Genomic DNA, 18,258 nt, shown 5'->3' on the forward strand with positions numbered 1-18,258 from the left:
TCCGCACGAGCTTTTAGTTTGAGGCCTTCTTTTATTTCCTTAGTTATCCAAGACTGGCTCTCCCCACCAACTGGAATATATTTTTGTTGAGCACTGTGAAAAATCTCTTTGAAAGTCTTCCACTGTTCCCCAACCATCCCACCATATAGACCTGTGCTCCCAGTATACACTAGTCAAATCCTCCCTCATCCCATTGTAGTCTTTAGGCATAATACACTGGTTTTATTTGAACTATAACACCCTCGATGTGTATGAGAAACTCAACAATACTGTGATCACTCTTTCCAAGAGGATCCCCAACTACAAGATCACTAATTTTACCTGTCTCATTACACAGGACCAGATCTAAAATCAAAACGTTGACTTCAGACCCCATGAAGCTTCATGTTAAAACTCTGGAACCTGGGTCTTAGCACTCAAATCTGCAGCTGGATCTTCAACTTCCTCACAGACAGGACCCAGGCTGTAAAATTAGGGGACAAGCTCTCCTCTACAATCACTCTGCCCACTGGTACCCCACAAGGCTATGTACTCAGCCCCCTGCTGTACTCACTGTACACCCATGATTTGTGTAGCCAAGTTTCCATCAAACTCAAAATACAAGTTTGCTTATGACACCACAATTGTAGGCCGTATCTTGGGTAATGATGAGTCTGAGGACAGAGAGGGAATTAAGAACCTGGTGGCATGGTGCGAAGACAATAACCTATCCCTCAACGTCAGCAAGATGAAGGAATTGGTTGTTGACTTCAGAAGGAGTAGCAGACCGCACGACCCCATCTACATCGGTGGTGCGCAGGTGGAACAGGTCAAAAGCTTTAAGTTCCTTGGGGTGAATATCACAAATGACCTGACTTGGTCTAACCAAGCAGAGTCCACTGCCAAGAAGGCCCACCAGTGCCTTTAGTTCCTGAGAAAGCTGAAGCAATTTGGCCCGTCCCCTAAAACCTTCACTAATTTTTATAGATGCACCGTAGAAAACATTCTTCTAGGGTGCATCACAAGCTGGTATGGAAGTTGTCCTGTCCAAGACAGGAAGAAGCTGCAGAAGATTGTGAACATAGCCCAGCACATCACACAAACCAATCTGCCATCCTTGGACGGCAAACATGAGGAAATCTGCAGATGCTGGAAATTCAAACAACACACACAAAATGTTGGTGGAACTCAGCAGGTCAGGCAGCATCTATAGGGAGAAGCACTGTTGACGTTTCGGGCCGAGACGCAAAACGTCCTGACGAAAGGTCTTGGCCCGAAACGTCAACAGCACTTCTTCCTACAGATGCTGCCTGACCTGCTACATACCACCAGCATTTTCTGTGTGTTGTTTCCATCCTTGGACTCACTTTATACCTCACGCTGTCAGAGCAGTGCTGCCAGGATAATCAAGGACACGACCCACCCAGCCAACACACCTTTTGTCCCTCTTCCCTCTGGGAGAAGGTTCAGAAGCTTAAAGATTCATACGACCAGATTTGGAAACAGCTTCTTTCCAACTGTGATAAGACTGCTGAACAGATCCTGATCCGGATCTGGGCCATACCTCCCAAATATGCAGACCTGACTTGCACTACCTTACTTTCCCGTTTCTATTTTCTAATTATGATTTATAATTTAAATCTTTATTATATTTACTTCGATTTGTACTTCAGGAAGTGCGAAGCGCAGAATCAAATATTGCTGTGATGATTGTATGCTCTAGTATCAATCATTTGGTGACAATAAAGTAAAAACAGCCAAAAGAACTTCTGATTATTCTATCTAATTCTATTAAATTCTATCTCCTTTACCATAGCATTGGAGAGGGATAGGAACAGGCAAGAATTTGGAAGTATAAATTGGAAACAGATGTTCTCAGGGAAACATACAGAAGAAATGTGGTAAATGTTCAAGGGATATTTGCATGGGGTTCTGAGTAGATACGTTCCAATGAGACAGGGAAAGGATGGTAAGGAACAGGAACCATGGTATACAAAGGGGCCAAAAGAGGCCATGAGAAGGCCTTGGTGGAAAGGATTAAGAAAATCCCCAAGGCATTCTACAAGCATGTGTAGAGCAAGAGGATAAGATGTGAGCGAATAGGACCAATCAAATGTGATAGTGGAAGTGTGTATGGAACTGGAGGAGATGGCAGAGGTACTTAATGAATACTTTGCTTCAGTATTCACTATGGAAAAGGATTTTGACAGTTGTAGGGATGAATTGCAGCGGATTGAAATGCTTGAGCATGTAGATACTAAGGAACAGGATGTGCTGGAACTTTTGGAAAGAGCAACAAATTCGATAAGTCACAGGGACTGGATGGGATGTACTCCAGGCTACTGTGGGGGGCCAGGGAGGAAATTGCTGAGCCTCCAGTGATGATCTTTGCATTATCGATGAGGACAGGAGAGGTTCCAGAGGATTGGAAGGTTGCGAATGTTGTTCCCTTATTCAAGAAACGGAGTAGGGATAGACCAGGAAATTATAGACTAGTGAGTCTTACTTCAGTGGTTGGTAAGTTGATGGAGAAGATCCTGAGAGGTGAGATTTATGAACATTTGGAGAGGCATAATACGATTAGGAATAGTCAGCATGGCATTGTCAAAAGGCAGGTCATGCCTTACAAACCTGACTAAACTTTTTGAGGATGTGACTAAACAATCGATGAAGGTAGAGCCGTAGGTGTAGTGTATATGGATTTTAGCAAGGCATTTGATAAGGTACCCCATACAAGGCATGCCTTATGAGAATAGGTTGAGTGAACTCAGCCTTTTCTCCTTGGAGCGACAGAGGATGAGAGGTGACCTGATAGAGGTGTACAAGATAATGAGAGGCACTGATCGTGTGGATAGTCAAGGCTTTTTCCCAGGGCTGAAATGGCTAGCATGAGAGGGCATAGTTTTAAGGTGCTTGAAAGTAGGTACAGAGGAGATGTCAGGGGTAAGTTTTTTTTAAGCAGAGAGTGGTGAGTGCGTGGAATGGGCTGCTGGCAATGGCGGTGGAGACGGAAACGATAGGGGATAGGTAGTTTCGGGGAATGGGCAAAGAAGTGACAAATGAAGAACAATGTTCGAAAGTGTATGGTCATGCACTTTGGTGGAAGAAATAAATGGGCAGACTACTATTTAGATGGGGAGAGAGTTCAAAATGCAGAGATGCAAAGGAGATTGGGAGTCCTTGTGCACAATAGCCTAAAAGTTAACCTTCAGGTTGAGTCACTGATGAAGAAAGCAAATACAATGTTGGCATTCATTTCTAGAAGTATAGAATACAAGAGCAGGATGTGATGTTGAGGCAATATAAGGCTCTCATGAGTCCACACTTGGAGTATTGTGTGTAGTTCTGGGCTCCTTATTTTAGAAAGGATAGACCAACTTTGGAGAGAGTTCAGAGAAGATTCACAAGAATTATTCCAGGAATGGAAGGGTTATCGTATGAAGAACGTCTGGCAGCTCTTGGGCTGTATGCCCTGGAGTTCAGGAAAATGAGGGGTGATCTCATAGAGACATTCCTAATGTTAAAAGGCCTGAACAGATTAGTTATGGCAAAGTTATTTCCCATGGTAGGGGAGTTTCAGGACAAGAGGGCACGACTTTAGGATTGAAGAACTTCACTTTAGAACAGAGATGTAGAGAAATTACTTTAGTAAATCTGTGGAATTTGTTGCCATGATTGTAGAGGCCAAGTCATTGGGTGCATTTAAGGCAGAGATAGATAGCTTCTTGATTAAGCAGGGCATCAAAGGATATGGGGAGAAGGTAGGGGAGTGGGGATGAATGGAAGAATTGGATCAGCCCATGATTGAATGGTGGAGCAGACTCAATGGGTAGAATGGCATGTTTCTGCTCCTATATCTAATAGTCTAGATACTGAAACTCCTTACCCAACAGCACAGTGGGAGAACAAAACTGCAACACTTCAAGAAGTCAACTCCCCACCTCCTTCTCTAAAGACAAATCAGACTGTAAAATTGTACTGACCTTTCCAGCAACATCAATATTCTGCAAAATGTTTTTTTAAAATATGATGGGTAATTTTACGACAGAAATAAAAGAAAATATCTTTACGAAAGGGGGGATCAAGAGCTGGCACAAAAGCTAGAAAAACTGAGGACTGTTGACAGCAAGATATAAGGGAATGCCAGAAAAATTCGATCAAATAGGCACTTAGAGAGCTTTTTGCATCGGTTTCAATCTTCAGCTTGCAAATTCTAAAACATTAATCAGATCTGTCACTTGTGTGGGCCAAACAAAAATGAGGCACAATGAATATTTTGAGAGCCTGTCAAGTATTGAATCAGATTTCTGTTAAGCAAATTCTTTAAGTCTCCTCTGCTTGTTATACCTTTGAATTTTGGTCCAGCAGATACATTTTAAGGACGGAAAAACATCATGTATTACAGAAGAATTGTAAATAATGTTCTATAAATTATGGTATATCAAGGAATAGAAATAAATATGTCAAAGTGAAAAAAGGAAATATGTTGATCTCTTTTCATTTATAAAGGAACATACGAATATCAAGACGAAAATCCATAAGAAGTGACATGTTTGAAATGCCAAAAATGTTCTATGGGATCTTTTAATGAACATTAAAGGTGCATAAAGGTGTATCATTAAAAAATATTAAGGCAGAGATGTCCCCAGGGCCTGATAGGAGATACCCCAAGTTACTGAGAGAGGCAAGGCTTGAGATTATAAGGGCATTGATCAATATCTTCCTGCCAGAAGACTGGCAAATACTAACATCATTCCATTATTTAGGCAGGAAGAGGGATAATCCTTAAAACAGTAGATCAGTGAGTTTCACATCTGTGGTACAGAAATTTCTAGAGAGGATTCCTAAGAATAAGAATAAAAGCAATTAGAAAACCATAACTTAATTAAGGACAGTCAGCATGACGTGTCTTACAATCTTGATTGAGGTTTTTGAGGAGCTGACAAAGGTGTTTGATGGGATGTATTCTGCCTGAATGTATATCACTAGTTGCGTACAACAGGGATCTATAATGGAACCTGTGCTGTTTGTGATTTTATAATTTGGATATAAATGTAGATATGTAGATAAGTTTGCAGGTGATACAAAGGTTAGTGGTGAAGTTGTGGATAATGTAAAATAGTGGTCCCCAACCACCAGGCCATGGACCAGTACTGGGCCACAAAGCATGTGCTACCGGACCGTGAGGAAACGATATGATTTGTCAATATGAAGCGATATGAGTCAGCTGCACCTTTCCTCATTCCGTCATGCCCACTGTTGAACTTGAACACACCTGAGGTCATTACGCAAGCAAAGTCGTTACCCACGTGAGGTCATCAGTTGCCAAAACACAGTGCCAGGGATCACTGGTTGGCCTCAGGTAACTGGCCGCCTCACACCTGGAGCATGCCTCCTGCTACTGGCCTGGAGCACGGACAGATGGGCGCCACCTCTAAACCTGGTTAGCACACTGGATGTTTGTGGGGAACCTGGTGCTAAAATATTCCCAGGCTACCTAATTTGGGCTCAGGGTTTCATAAGTAGCAGAGCAGCTACCTCGCTGTGATCTACTGAAAGTCATCCCTCGAGCCAAACTTTTGTCAGCTGATAGATCCTACCTACCTACAAGGCGAGCGGGCACGCGCTCTGTCACACTCCTTGCTTGGTATTCCTGTCATGATTAATACACCCACCCTCCCCCGTCGACTGGTCCACCATAATATTGTCAATATTAAACTAGTCTGCAGTGCAAAAAAGGTTGGTGACCCCTGATGTAAAGGACTACCAAAGGATACAGTGGGATATAAATCTGTTGCCGATTTAGGCAGAGAAATGGCAAATGGAGGCCAAACGAGAAGTGATGTGAAGCGTTGCACTTTGGAAAATCAAGTGTAATGAGACAGTATACTATTAATCACAAGACCCTCAGCAGTGCTGATGCGCAGATGGATCAGGTGATCCAAGTCCAAAGCTCCCTGAAATTGGCTACAGGTTGATAGACTGGTAACTAAGACATATGGCATGCTTTATTCATCAAGAAACTGAGAACAAGAATCAGGAAGTTACACCCTATCCTCGTTATATGCGTCTTCAGACAATGCGGATTAACCTACTTCTACCAACTTCTCCTTATATACATCCAAAACTCACAGTTGTGTGAGGAGCACTGCTTTCCCGCCAATACAAGTCACGTGCGCACGCCTCACGTTCTCACTGTTGCAATGAGAAGCACCACTTTCCTGCCAATACAAGTCATGAGCACACACCTCATAGTCTCACTCCTGCCAGTCTTGCGCTGGTTTTGGCAGCGTGTGGATGTGCAATCTTGCGCTCTTAAACTTTTGTTGTTTTTACCAACGGTGCAGTGACTTCAGGCTTGAAATACTTAACTATGCCTCCTAAGCATCTAATGCCAAGTCCTGGGCCATCAGCCAAGCAGCAGAGAACTGCTTTAACACTTTAAAAAAAGTTGGAAATTATAAACAGGGCGGCGTCAGGTGAAGGTAACACAGCTCTGGGACGCTACTTCGGCCTGCGTGAGTCCACGATCAGAAACATAAAGAAAATGCTGAGAAAATAAGAAGTGCAGTGACTGATTCACCACAAGCATCTTCAAAGATTGTTATCAAAGTGCGTAACCCGATTATGACAAAAATTGAGAAAATGTTGAGTTTGTACATTAAGCATGAAACAAAGAAAAAGATAACACTTAGTTTGGATTATCTGCATGTGAAAGCTTTGGAGATTTATGGTTGCCTTTGTTCAGGGGCTAGTGAGGAAGTGTCAAGTGATAATGTTAGCTTTAATGCAAGTAGGGGATGGTTTTCTAAGTTTGTTAATCGTCACAGGCTTCACAATTTAGCTGTGCGTGGTGAGAAAGTTATTGCTGACCACTACCCTGTGCAGTTGCGGGCTATGATAGCTGAGTTAGGCATCACACTAAAGCAGGTGTTTAATACAGACGAGACCGGGCTTTTTTGGAAGCATATGCCGAAACGCACTTACATAAGTAAGGATGAAAAAATTGCATCAGGTTTCAGGACAGCAAAGGATAGATTGACTTTGCTTATGTGTTCCAATGCCAAAGGAGTCTGTTAGATGAAGCCTCTCTTAGCTTACCATTCACTAAACCCCCGTGCTCCTAAGGGTTGAGTACTTTACACCCTAGTATGTTAACTTTCTCTGATTTATTACATTGAATATTACCTTAAATTGATGAACTATAATACAAATGTTGCCTTGTGGTACTGCTATTGTGTCATATTGGCATGAAAATGTTAATAAGTTACAGATAAAACATATTTAGGAAGCCTTTCAGAACGCATCCCTATTTTCTCCATTTAAATAATTATTCACATAATGCGTTGACTGTGAGGAACGTATCCCCTGCATATAACGAGGATAGGGTGAATGAAACTCCAGTTAGACTGCATCTGGAGTACTGCGTTCCGTTTCAGTCACCTTATTATAGCAAGGAAGTTAAAGGGTACAGGAAAACAACCAGGATGCTGTCTCAATTGGAGGACATCTGGTATAAAAAGAGGCTGGACAAATTTAGGTTGTTTTCTCTTGAGTGGCAGAGGAAGGGAGATCCTTTAGAGGTCTCTAAGATTATGAGAGCCACAGCAGACAGCCAGTATCATTTTCGGGAAGAAATGTCTAAAACCAGAGGGCATGCATTTAAGGAGAGTGGGGCATGTCCAAAAGGAGATATGCAGGGCAAACTTTTGTTTTACACAGAATGATGGGTGCTTGGAATGCACTGCCTGGGTGGTGGTGGAGGCACTATTGGCATTCAAAAGGCTCCAAGATAGGCACATGAATGTGCATGAAGTAGAAAGATATGGACATATGGACAAGGGATTAGTGTAGTTGGGCATTTGATTACTAATTTAATTAGTCTGGCGCAATCTTTTGGCCCTAAGGGCCTATTCCTCTGCTGTATTGTTCTATGTTCTAGGTTCTAAAACAATCTCGTAAAAAAGATATTTAAATCAACATTGATTCTATAAGCACATCAGCATTCTACAATTAAGGCTAGTCATATACATTTCACAAAGTTGTTCTTCGTTTTGGAATCTTTACCTGAGAAAATTGTAATGCCTATAATCAAAACAAAGACCTAAATTTACAACTCAGAGATCTGTGAGGTAATATTTTTCCCTCAGCTCATCTAGTACATTTCAATATCATGGGAACATGTGGCATACAAAATATACTACACTTGAGCCATTTGTACCTACGTATTTATTATGCTAAAAGAGTAAGTTTTGTATTTCCATTTTCAAGTTAACTGCATCTTTGGCCACAAGAGGGCATCAGAAAACTAATATTCAAGCTTAAAAACCTGATCAAAATTTGCACTTAATCGGAAATATTAATAAAGCTATCTAACCAAATAATATTTTCCTTTTTATATACATCACAATTATTCCTTCCATATGTTTAGTGTGAAAATAAAAGTGCATTTCTGCCTTACAATGTTAATGATTTGATAAAATGTCAGTAACAGACACACCATTCTCCAAAACTAGCACAAAAGCAAATATTAAAAACTGATAATAATAAATATTATATATCTTACTTGGAACTGCAGCAAGTGGCATCTGAGCAACAAAATACTTGAATTACATTGGACACTTTGAATTATTGTTCATAAGCTAATCTTTGTATGACATTGTGAAAAGCTAAGAAAGAAACTGCAGAGCCCCTATGCAGAGATATTTGTGTTATCAATAGCGATTTGTGAGACGCCAGAAGACTGGAGATGGCTAATGCTGTACCTAAATTTAAGAAAGCTGCAGGGAAAATCTGGGAATTACAATGTGCAAGTTATTAGTGGGGATTCTAAGGAACATATTCTGCATGTATTTGGAAAGGCAACAACTGATTAGGGATACTTAACATTGCTTTGTGTGTGGTAAGTTGAGTCTCTCAAACTTGGTTTATTTTTGAAGAGGTGACCAAGAAGACAAATGAGGGAAATCTAGTATACATGTCTACATGGACTTCAGCATGGCTTTTGATAGTCCAGGAAGTTAGATCACATGGAATCCAGGATGAGATGGCCAATTAGAATTTAAAAATTGGCATGACTATAGGTGGTAATGCAGGGTTGGTTTTTTTTACTAGACTGGAATCCTGTGGCCAGCAGTGTGTTGCAAGGATCGGTGCTTTGGCAAACATAGTTATGCTAACTATTGTAACAATCTATACTAATCTTATGTCTTCATTAATTCCATATCCCTCTATGCCTCATATATTCAAATACTTGCCCAGGTGTCTCTTTAATGCTGTTATTGTTCTGCCTCAAACATCTCTTCTGGTAGTCCATTCCAAATGACTAATCTTTGTGCAAATAATTTACCTTTTAGATCTGCTTTAAACCTCATCCTTCTCATGATACCCACTAGCTTTAGATACCTGCACATGCAAAATAGACTGGGTCTATTTACTCTGTCTATGCCTTACCTATTTGTATATACTTCTATAGTGTCACCTTTAAACTTCCTTTGCCCCAGGAAAAACAGAGGCAGCTTATTCAATCTCTACATGTTACTCCAGGCCTCCAATTCAGTAATCATCCTTGTGAATCTTTTCTGCACCCTCCCTAGCTTAATCACATCTTTCTGTACCATGGCAACAAGTACTGCACACACTACTACAACTGCAACATGGCACCCCAATTCTTGTACCCTATACATTAGCAGATGAAGGCAAGCATGTCATATGCCATCTTCATCATCTGTTCACCTGTATTGCTACCTTCACAGAAATATGTGCTTAAGGTCTCGCTGTTCAACATCACTCACCAGGGTTCTGCTATTCCACTGTGTAAGCCTTGCACTGAATAATTCCAAAAATTACATGATTTTGCACTTCTCTGAATTAAATTCCACTTGCCATTGTGATCAATATCCCTTTGTAACCTTATACTATCTTGTAAGATCATAAGACATTGCATAAGAATTAAACCATTCAACCCATCGAATCTGCTCTGCCATTCCATCAATTAATCAGGAGAAACTGAAATATCCAAAAATATGCCACAAGGGTCTAGGGTAACTTGGCTCCTCATGGCCTTGAAGCAATTTTCATGATGGCCCTTTCAACTGGCAAAGATATATGGCCAAAGTGAAGGATGAAATGAAGGAATACAATTTAAAATAAAAATTATAAATTTAAATTTAATAAGAAGAATTCATGCTGGACAAAAATGAAATCCATGCAAGTTACAATTCCTCAATAACTATTTAATAGCGATAATCAGTTATAAAAGTAGAAGTCATTTCTTTCAATATCCAGGGTGTCTTTTTCAAATAGAGATTAGATTGTATTGTAAAATGACATGCTCAACATTCAAATTCAGAACCATACACTAGTTATCAACTAATTGTTGTACACACATTGTAAAGTTTCAATTTAGTTTTCTCACAGCCTGCCCTTGAAGGGATTGCTGAAGATCACCACAAATAACATCAATGTCCTTCTGTGGTGCAGGATAATAAAACTACTGTGGTCCAGATTTGCATTCCTTCAACTTAACTCTAATATCCACAGCATCTTCCTACCCACCATTACTAGAATTGTTTCACCAAATATAGTATAAAAATCCACTTTAATTGATTTTATTACCTACTACAAGCTAATCACTATTTGACAACTTGTGCTACAAATAAAATGAAGCTAATATTTGACAGCAGAATGAGATACAGACACATCTTGATGCCTCATTATCTTGAAAGTCACATTACTCACTGCAGCCATTCTCCTCCACCCAGAATCAATACAACAGTCTTATTCTTCCTCTTCTTCTTTTTCAAAGTGATACCTGACCAACCCTGCTTTCCACTCATGATTAAAAAATATACAGGATGTACCTAATAAAGTGCCCACTGAGTGTATTTCTGTATACCCACAGTCTTCTACTGCTTAAGCCCATCCATTTCAAAGTTCAGCATAGTGGGCATTCAGAGATGCTCATCAGCACACTATTGTTGTAATGCATGGTTATTTGAGCCTTTGTCACCTTCCTGCCTGTTTGAACCAGTGCAGCAATTCTCCTCTGGCCTCACTCATTAACAAAGCATTTTCACGCACAGAGCTGCTGCACTCTGGATGTTTTTAGTTTTTTGCACTATTCTCTGTAAACTCTAAGAGACTGCAGTGCATGAAAATCCCAGAAGATCAGCAGTTTCTGAAATACTCAAACCACCCCGTCTGGCACCAACAATCATTCCACAGTCAAAGTTACTTGGATCACATTTCATTCCCATTCTGATGTTTGGTCTGCTCAACAAATGAACCTCTTGACCATGTCTGCATGCCTTTATGTACTGAGTTCCTACTACATGATTGGCTGATTAGATATTTGCATTTTCAAGCAGGGGTACAGGTGTACTCAATAAAGTGGCCTTTCAGTGAATATTCCAAGTACTCACTATAATGTCAGACACAGCTCATTTGTTTTTGATTGCATTTTCCAGGTAGATTAAAATGACATGCACAATAAATAATTATATTGCTTTAAACTTCACAGTATTTGTGTTGTAAATTATTCCCAAAATGCTGTTAAAAGTTAAGAACTTATCATTATGTAAACTCATTTAATAGTGAAATTTTGGAATGATTTTTAAAACTAATTATACCAGCTTCAGAATCTATCAGCTAAAAGGGAGAAGGTCTGTCTGTGACCTTAATCGTTAAACCAGTATTCCTCTTATCCTTCTTGCTTGCCACCCATTAACAATGACAAACTGTTTTTCAAAATATAGACTGTATTTTAAAGCTCTAACAAGCTCCTACAACAATAATGTATTGAAGGACAGTAATCAGAATCTCCAAATTTATCTAATCACAAAATGTCTGATAACCAGATCTCACTTATTCAAGCCAAACTATAATTATCACTGGTTTATAGGTAGGAACAGTTCTATCGGCTGTTACATGATGTGGCCCCTAAACACTGCAATACAACTATTTCAAATTCAGAAGTTCATAGTATTTTTGTTGGGCAACTTCTTACCTATGATAGAAACCACCATCACAATTTTAACTTCAAATCCCCTAACCAATCCATATACTGCCAAAGAACAAGCACAACTCCAAGATGATGCCCTGAAACTGGTCTTGGGCGCTGTTTTATGACCAAATGATCAGACTTATCACAAAGAAGATTCAGGTTGCTATTTGTTCTTTAGATCAGATAATTCTCTCCATATTATTGCACAAAATTAATTGTAACCACCAACTAAAATTTGATATTAAAATTTTACAGATTACCTTCATAAATGTTTCATAAATAAATAAGTTAAGAAGTTGTGCATAATGATTTGGCCCAGGCAAAACCATATTCAAAAACACAAGAGATTCTGCAGATGCTGAAAATTCAGAGTACTACACACAAAATGCTGGAGGAACTCAACAGGTTCCTCATTGTAGACAGAATCTGAGCAGTTTGGTGAGGAATAAACTTTTGACATTTGGACCAAGGTTCTTCAACAATTCTATAGACATTGTCTGATCTTCAGTTGTTTAGAGGACCCAATTAATATAGAGCACAGATTATTGTAGTCCCTGCACTCCAATTTGGGTTGCACATTGGTGCAGCTAGAAGAGCTGCAACTTCACATCTCCAGTGACTCATGCTCAATTGGTGCCGTGTGTAGAGTGTGTACATTTTCCTTGTGACCAAGTGGATTTTTTCCGGGTGCTTCAGATTCTTCCCACTTCCCGAAGATGCAGGTAGATTAATTGGTTATTGTAAAATGCTTCTTGTATGTAGATGGGGGGAGGGGGTGAAAGTTACAGGAAATGAGAACACAAGAAAATAGACTTAGTGTAAGATTAGAATAAATGGGTATGTAATGGCTGGCACTGAAGGGTCTATTTCCAGGACGTGTGTCTCAATGATGTGTGCAGAACTACAGATCATGCTCACTTGTTGTCTTAGTGAGGCAGTTTTAAAAAGTTGGTGACTGGATCATGACATGTATTTTCTTCATGAAATGTGACCCTGAGGGTGCTATATGAAGGTGAAAAGCTGAGAAGGTGGCTATTGTCCTGGATGTTTAAAATACCCAATTAAATAATCAAATTTCTGAAAAGGTTGCTTTACCCATAAGACAAAATTTAGCACTTTTGCACTAGTGATAGAAGCAATTTCTAATTAACATATTTTTAAATAATCACAATTGAACTGTACTTTGATGGCCACTAAACCAATTTAAGCTGTAATCTATTTTTAAGAACTAATTTCAAATGTAGGATGGAAAACGTAGGAAACAAAATAAATGGAAGCTCAAAATACATACCTGTACTTGTTGGTGAATTTATTTCCTGCCGAATATTCCGACTTGTCTGACTTCCAGACCTTGCAATTTCACGCTGTGGTTCCAGTATGTCTCTGTATTTTGAGACCATGAGCACAGAGATAAAGTATACAACAGCCAAAGCCAAAAACTGGGCTTGTTTACTGTCATCCTATTAAGAAAAAAATGTCAATAAATTTCAATTCAAATGGGGAAGGATTTAAAGCAGAAAGACAGACAGCACTAGCAAATTGCAGTTTTACATTAGACAATTACGGATTTTTAGAATTTAGGTCAGTAGCTAAATTAAAAAAGCAGCGAAGTTAAAAAGGCATGCAAAGTGCAGGAATAGATAAATGAAATTATTCAATCAAACAAGTGGTCTTTTAACCAATGCCCAAATATCTAAAAATTGGGATTGGAAGCAAAACCATGTAATAATTAGAAACTCGTTGGTTGCCTTGACAGGACTGTAAATTGAATCATAAGCCAAGATTTTCAACAAGGATAAGAAAACTAAGGAAGATAAATGACTATATTAACAAAAGTACCACAATGGTAATAACATATTAGATGACATAAATGATGATAAAGGCTAAAGTGCAGATAAAGTATTGTGATTATATTAGCATATACTCCAGATCGCCATGACTTATCACATATAGAATTATAAAGAGAAAAATTATAGAGATTTAAAATCAAATTAAAAGAGATGTTAACTTGTGCAAGTTTTAGAAAATAAATACCAGAGAAATATTGAGGATAAGGAATAATAATAAGGAATTAATGCATTTGCTCAGGTTACTCTTGTAAAACAAAGTGTACTCAAATCACTGAATATCAGATTCAGGAATGTAATTTAGTCAATAAGGACGTGGAATGTGTTACTAATACTTAGATTTAACATTCAGAAAAAGGAGATATGTTTTAAGATATTGGGAACAACAGACATCCCCAATTAAAAAAATAGATACATTAGTTACAATTTTTAAAACTCAATACATTCATACCAGCAAATTGGTCAGATAAAGTTATTGAAATTGTTTTTTGAAAATAAAAAAGGGACAAACATACACAGAGAGATTGAATCTATAATCAGGAGCAGCATGCAACCATTGCAAACTTAAAAACATACATATTTTCAAACTTCCAAAGCTTGAATGTTTTTCTGAAAAGTTAATGTGATGCTACACTATTTAAATATAAGAATATGTAATTCTTATCATACCTTATTTGAAATACTACACTAGGGAATAAACAAGGGAAAATCTGTAGATGCTACAAATCCAAGTAACGCACAAAAACCTAGAGGAACTCAGCAGGCCAGGCAGCATCTATGGAAAAGAGTACAGTCGAAGTTTCAGGCCGAAACCCTTCAGCAGGACTGGAGAAAAAAAGATGAGGAGTCTAAGTAAAAAGGTTGGGGAGGGGAGGGAGAAACACAAGATGATAGGTGAAACTTGGAGTCAGAGGGGTGAAGCAAAGAGTTGGGAGTTGATTGGTGAAAGAGATACAGGGCTAGAAAAAGGGGAATCTAATAGGAGAGGACAAAAGGCCATGGAAGAAAGAAAAACCGGGGAGGAGCACCAAAGGGAGGTGATATGACCATAAGACCACAAAATACAGGATCAAAAGTAGGCCATTTGGCCCATCAAGTCCGCTCTGCCATTCAATCATGGGCTGATCCAATTCTTCCAGTCATCCCACTCCTCTGCCTTCTCCCCATACACTTTAAATGCCCTACCTAATCAAGAACCTATCTATCTCTGCCTTAAATGCGCCAAATGACCTGGCCTCCACAGCCACTCTTAGCAACAAATTCTACAGATTTACCACCCTCTGAATAAAGCAATTTCTCTGCATCTCTGTTCCAAGTGGAAGTCCTTCAATCCTGAAGTCGTGACTGCTTGCCCTGAAACTCCCCTACCAAGGAAAATAACTTTGCCATATCTAATCTGTGCAGGCCTTCTAACATTCAGAATGTTTGTATGAGATCACCCCTCATTCTCCTGAACTCCAGTGATCACAGCCCAGATGTTCCTCATACAGTAACCCTTTCCAATGTCAGTATATCCTTTCTAAAATAAGGAGACTAAAACTGCACACAATACTCCAAGTGTGGTCTTACGAGTGCCTTATAGAGACTCAACATCACATCCCTGCTCTTACATTCTATACCTCTAGAAATGAATGCTAACATTGCATTCTCCTTCTTAACCACCAACTCAACCTGGAACTGAACCATTATGGTATCCTGCACAAGGACTCTGAAGTCCCTTTGCATCTCTGTATTTTGAATTCTCTCCCCATCTAAATAATAATCTGCCCATTTATTTCTTCCACCAAAGTGCATGACCATACACTTTCTGAAGTTGTATTTCATTTGCCACTTCTTTGCCCATTCCCCTAAACTATCTAATTCTCTCTACAGGCTCTCTGTTTCCACAACACTCCTCCACCTAACTTCATATTTAGCCACAAATCCATTAATCTCATAGTCCAAATCACTGACATACATCATAAAAAGCAGCAGTCCCAACACCGACCCCTGTGGAACTCCACTGGTAAGTGGCAGCCAGCCAGAATAAGATCCCTTTATTCCCACTCTCCGTTTTCTGCCAATCAGCCAATGCTCCACACATGCTAGTAACTCCCCTGTAATTCCATGGGATCTTACCTTGCTAAGCAGCCTTAGGTGCTGCACCTAGTCAAAGGCCTTCTGAAAATCCAACTACACCACATCTACTGCATTTCTTTTGTCTAACCTGCTTGTAATTTCCTCAAAAAATCACAGTAGGTTAGTCAGGTAGGATTTTCTTTTCAGGAAACCATGCTGGTGTTGGCCTATCTTGTCATTTGCCTCCAGATATTTCGCAATCTCATCCCTAACAATCAATTCCAACAACTTCCCAACAACTGATGTCAGGCTCACAGGTCTATAGTTTTCTTTCTGCTGCCTTCCACCCTTCTTAAATAGCGGAGTAACATTTGCAATTTTCCAGTCATCTGGTACAATGCCAGAAACTATTGATTCTTAAAAGGTCATTGTTAATACCTCCGTAATCCCCCCAGCTACTTCCTTCAGAACGCAAGTGTGCATTCCATCAGGTCCAGGAGACTTATCCACCCTCAGACAATTTAAGCTTCCTTCCTGAGCACCTTCTGTGTCATAATTTTCACTGCAAATACTTCACTTCCCTGACATTCTTGGATGTCCAGTATACTGTAGATGTCTTCTACTGTGAAGCCTCATGCAAAATACGCATTCAGTTCCTCTGCCATCTCTGTGTCCCTCATTACAATATCTCCAGTGTCATTTTCTACTGGTCCTACGTCTACCCTCAACTCTCTTTTACTCTTTAAATACTTAAAAAACCTTCTGGAATCTTCTTTGATATTAGTTGCCAGCTTCTTTTCATAATCCATCTTTTCCTTCCTAATAATCTTCTTAATTTCCTTCTGTAAGTTTTTAAAAGCTTCCAAATCCTCTATCCTCCCAAAAGCTTTGGTTTTCTTGTATGTCATCTCTTTTGCTTTTACTTTGGCTCTGACTTCACTTGTCAGCCATGGTAGTGTCCTTCTTTCATTTGAAAATTTCTTCATATTTGGAATATATCTGTCTTGCACTTCCCTCATTTTTTTTTTGCAGAAACTCCAGCTATTGTTACTCTGCTGTCCTTCCTGCTAGTGTCTCAGTCAACCTTGGCCAGTTCCCTTCTCAAGCCATTGGAATTTCCTTTATTCCTCTGAAATACTAACACATTGGAACTTAGTTTCTGGCAAGAATATAAGGAGAGAGAGGGAAATAGGAATGGGTAACAGAGAAGGTGGAGGGGAATTACCCAAAGTCCAAGAAATCGATGTTCATGTCATCAGGATGCAGGCTACCTGGACGGAACATAAGGTGTTGCTCCTCCAACCTGAGTTTGGGCTCATCATGACAGGAGAAGCCCTGAATGAACATGTCAGAAGGGAAATAAGAAGTGGAATTAAAATAGATAGCCACTGGGAGATCCTGCTTTTACTGGCAGACAGAGCATCGATGCTCGGTGAAGTAGTCTCCCAATCTATGTCAAGTCTTACCAATACACAATAGGCCACACCAGGAGCACCGGAAACAATAGATGATACAGACAGACTCATAGGCCACCTGGAATGACTGTTTGGGACCCTGAATAGAGGTGAGGGAGGAGCTGTAGGGGCATATGTAGCACTTGCTCCACTTGTAAGGATAAGTGCTAGGAGGAAGATCACTGGGGAGGGGTGACTGGACAAGGGAGTCGCATAGGGAGCGATTCCTATGGAAAGCAGAAAATGGGAAGTAGGGCAAGATGTGCTTAGTGATGGGATTCCATGGGAGATAGCGGAAATTACAGAGAATTATATGCTGGACATGGAAGCCAGCGGCTTGGTAGGTGAGAACACAAGGAAACCTACCCCTGGTGGGATGGTGGGAGGGTAGGGTGTGGACAGACATACATGAAATGGAAGAGATGCAGTTGAAGGCAGCGTTAATGGTGGAGGAAGGGAAGCCCCTTTCTTTGAAGGAGGAGGACATCTCATTCGTTTTGGAATGAGCAGAAGTGGTGGAGACGAAGGAATTGAGAGAAGAGGATGCCCCTTTCCTCCACCACCATTGCTGCCTCAACCTCTTATTGCATGCATAATCTGTTTTTTTTTTTGCACATTGGGTATTTGACAATTTTTTTAATGTGTTTTGTTGGTTTTCTATGTTTTCTGGCTGCCTGTAAGAAGACAAATCCCAGAGTTATATATAGTGTCCATAATTTGATAATAAATGCACTTTGAATTTTTAAACTTTGAAGTTACAGAGAATGATGTGCTGGATATGGAGGCTTGTGGGGTGGTAGGTCAGGACAAGGGGAATCCCATCCCTATAATGATGGTGGGAAGATAAGGTGACATGTTACCTGCAAGTCTGTAAGGGTCATTTATTGCATCCAGTGTTCCTGCATGAGTGAGTCTG

The 18,258-nt window shown here is 39.8% G+C and overlaps 1 protein-coding gene across 4 annotated transcripts in view; it reads right to left on the minus strand.

Moving 5' to 3' along the window:
• nbeaa (neurobeachin a) overlaps window positions 1–18,258 on the minus strand; it is a 790,167-nt gene that overhangs the window by 444,888 nt on the left and 327,021 nt on the right. For all 4 annotated transcript variants that reach the window (XM_059964072.1, XM_059964073.1, XM_059964071.1 and 1 more), the window contains one exon: window positions 13,275–13,443. In XM_059964072.1, the coding sequence (XP_059820055.1) occupies window positions 13,275–13,443 (169 nt within the window). The remainder of the gene's footprint in view (window positions 1–13,274; window positions 13,444–18,258) is intronic.

Source organism: Hypanus sabinus, chromosome 3 (assembly GCF_030144855.1).
Source record: "Hypanus sabinus isolate sHypSab1 chromosome 3, sHypSab1.hap1, whole genome shotgun sequence".
NCBI lineage: Eukaryota > Metazoa > Chordata > Chondrichthyes > Myliobatiformes > Dasyatidae > Hypanus > Hypanus sabinus.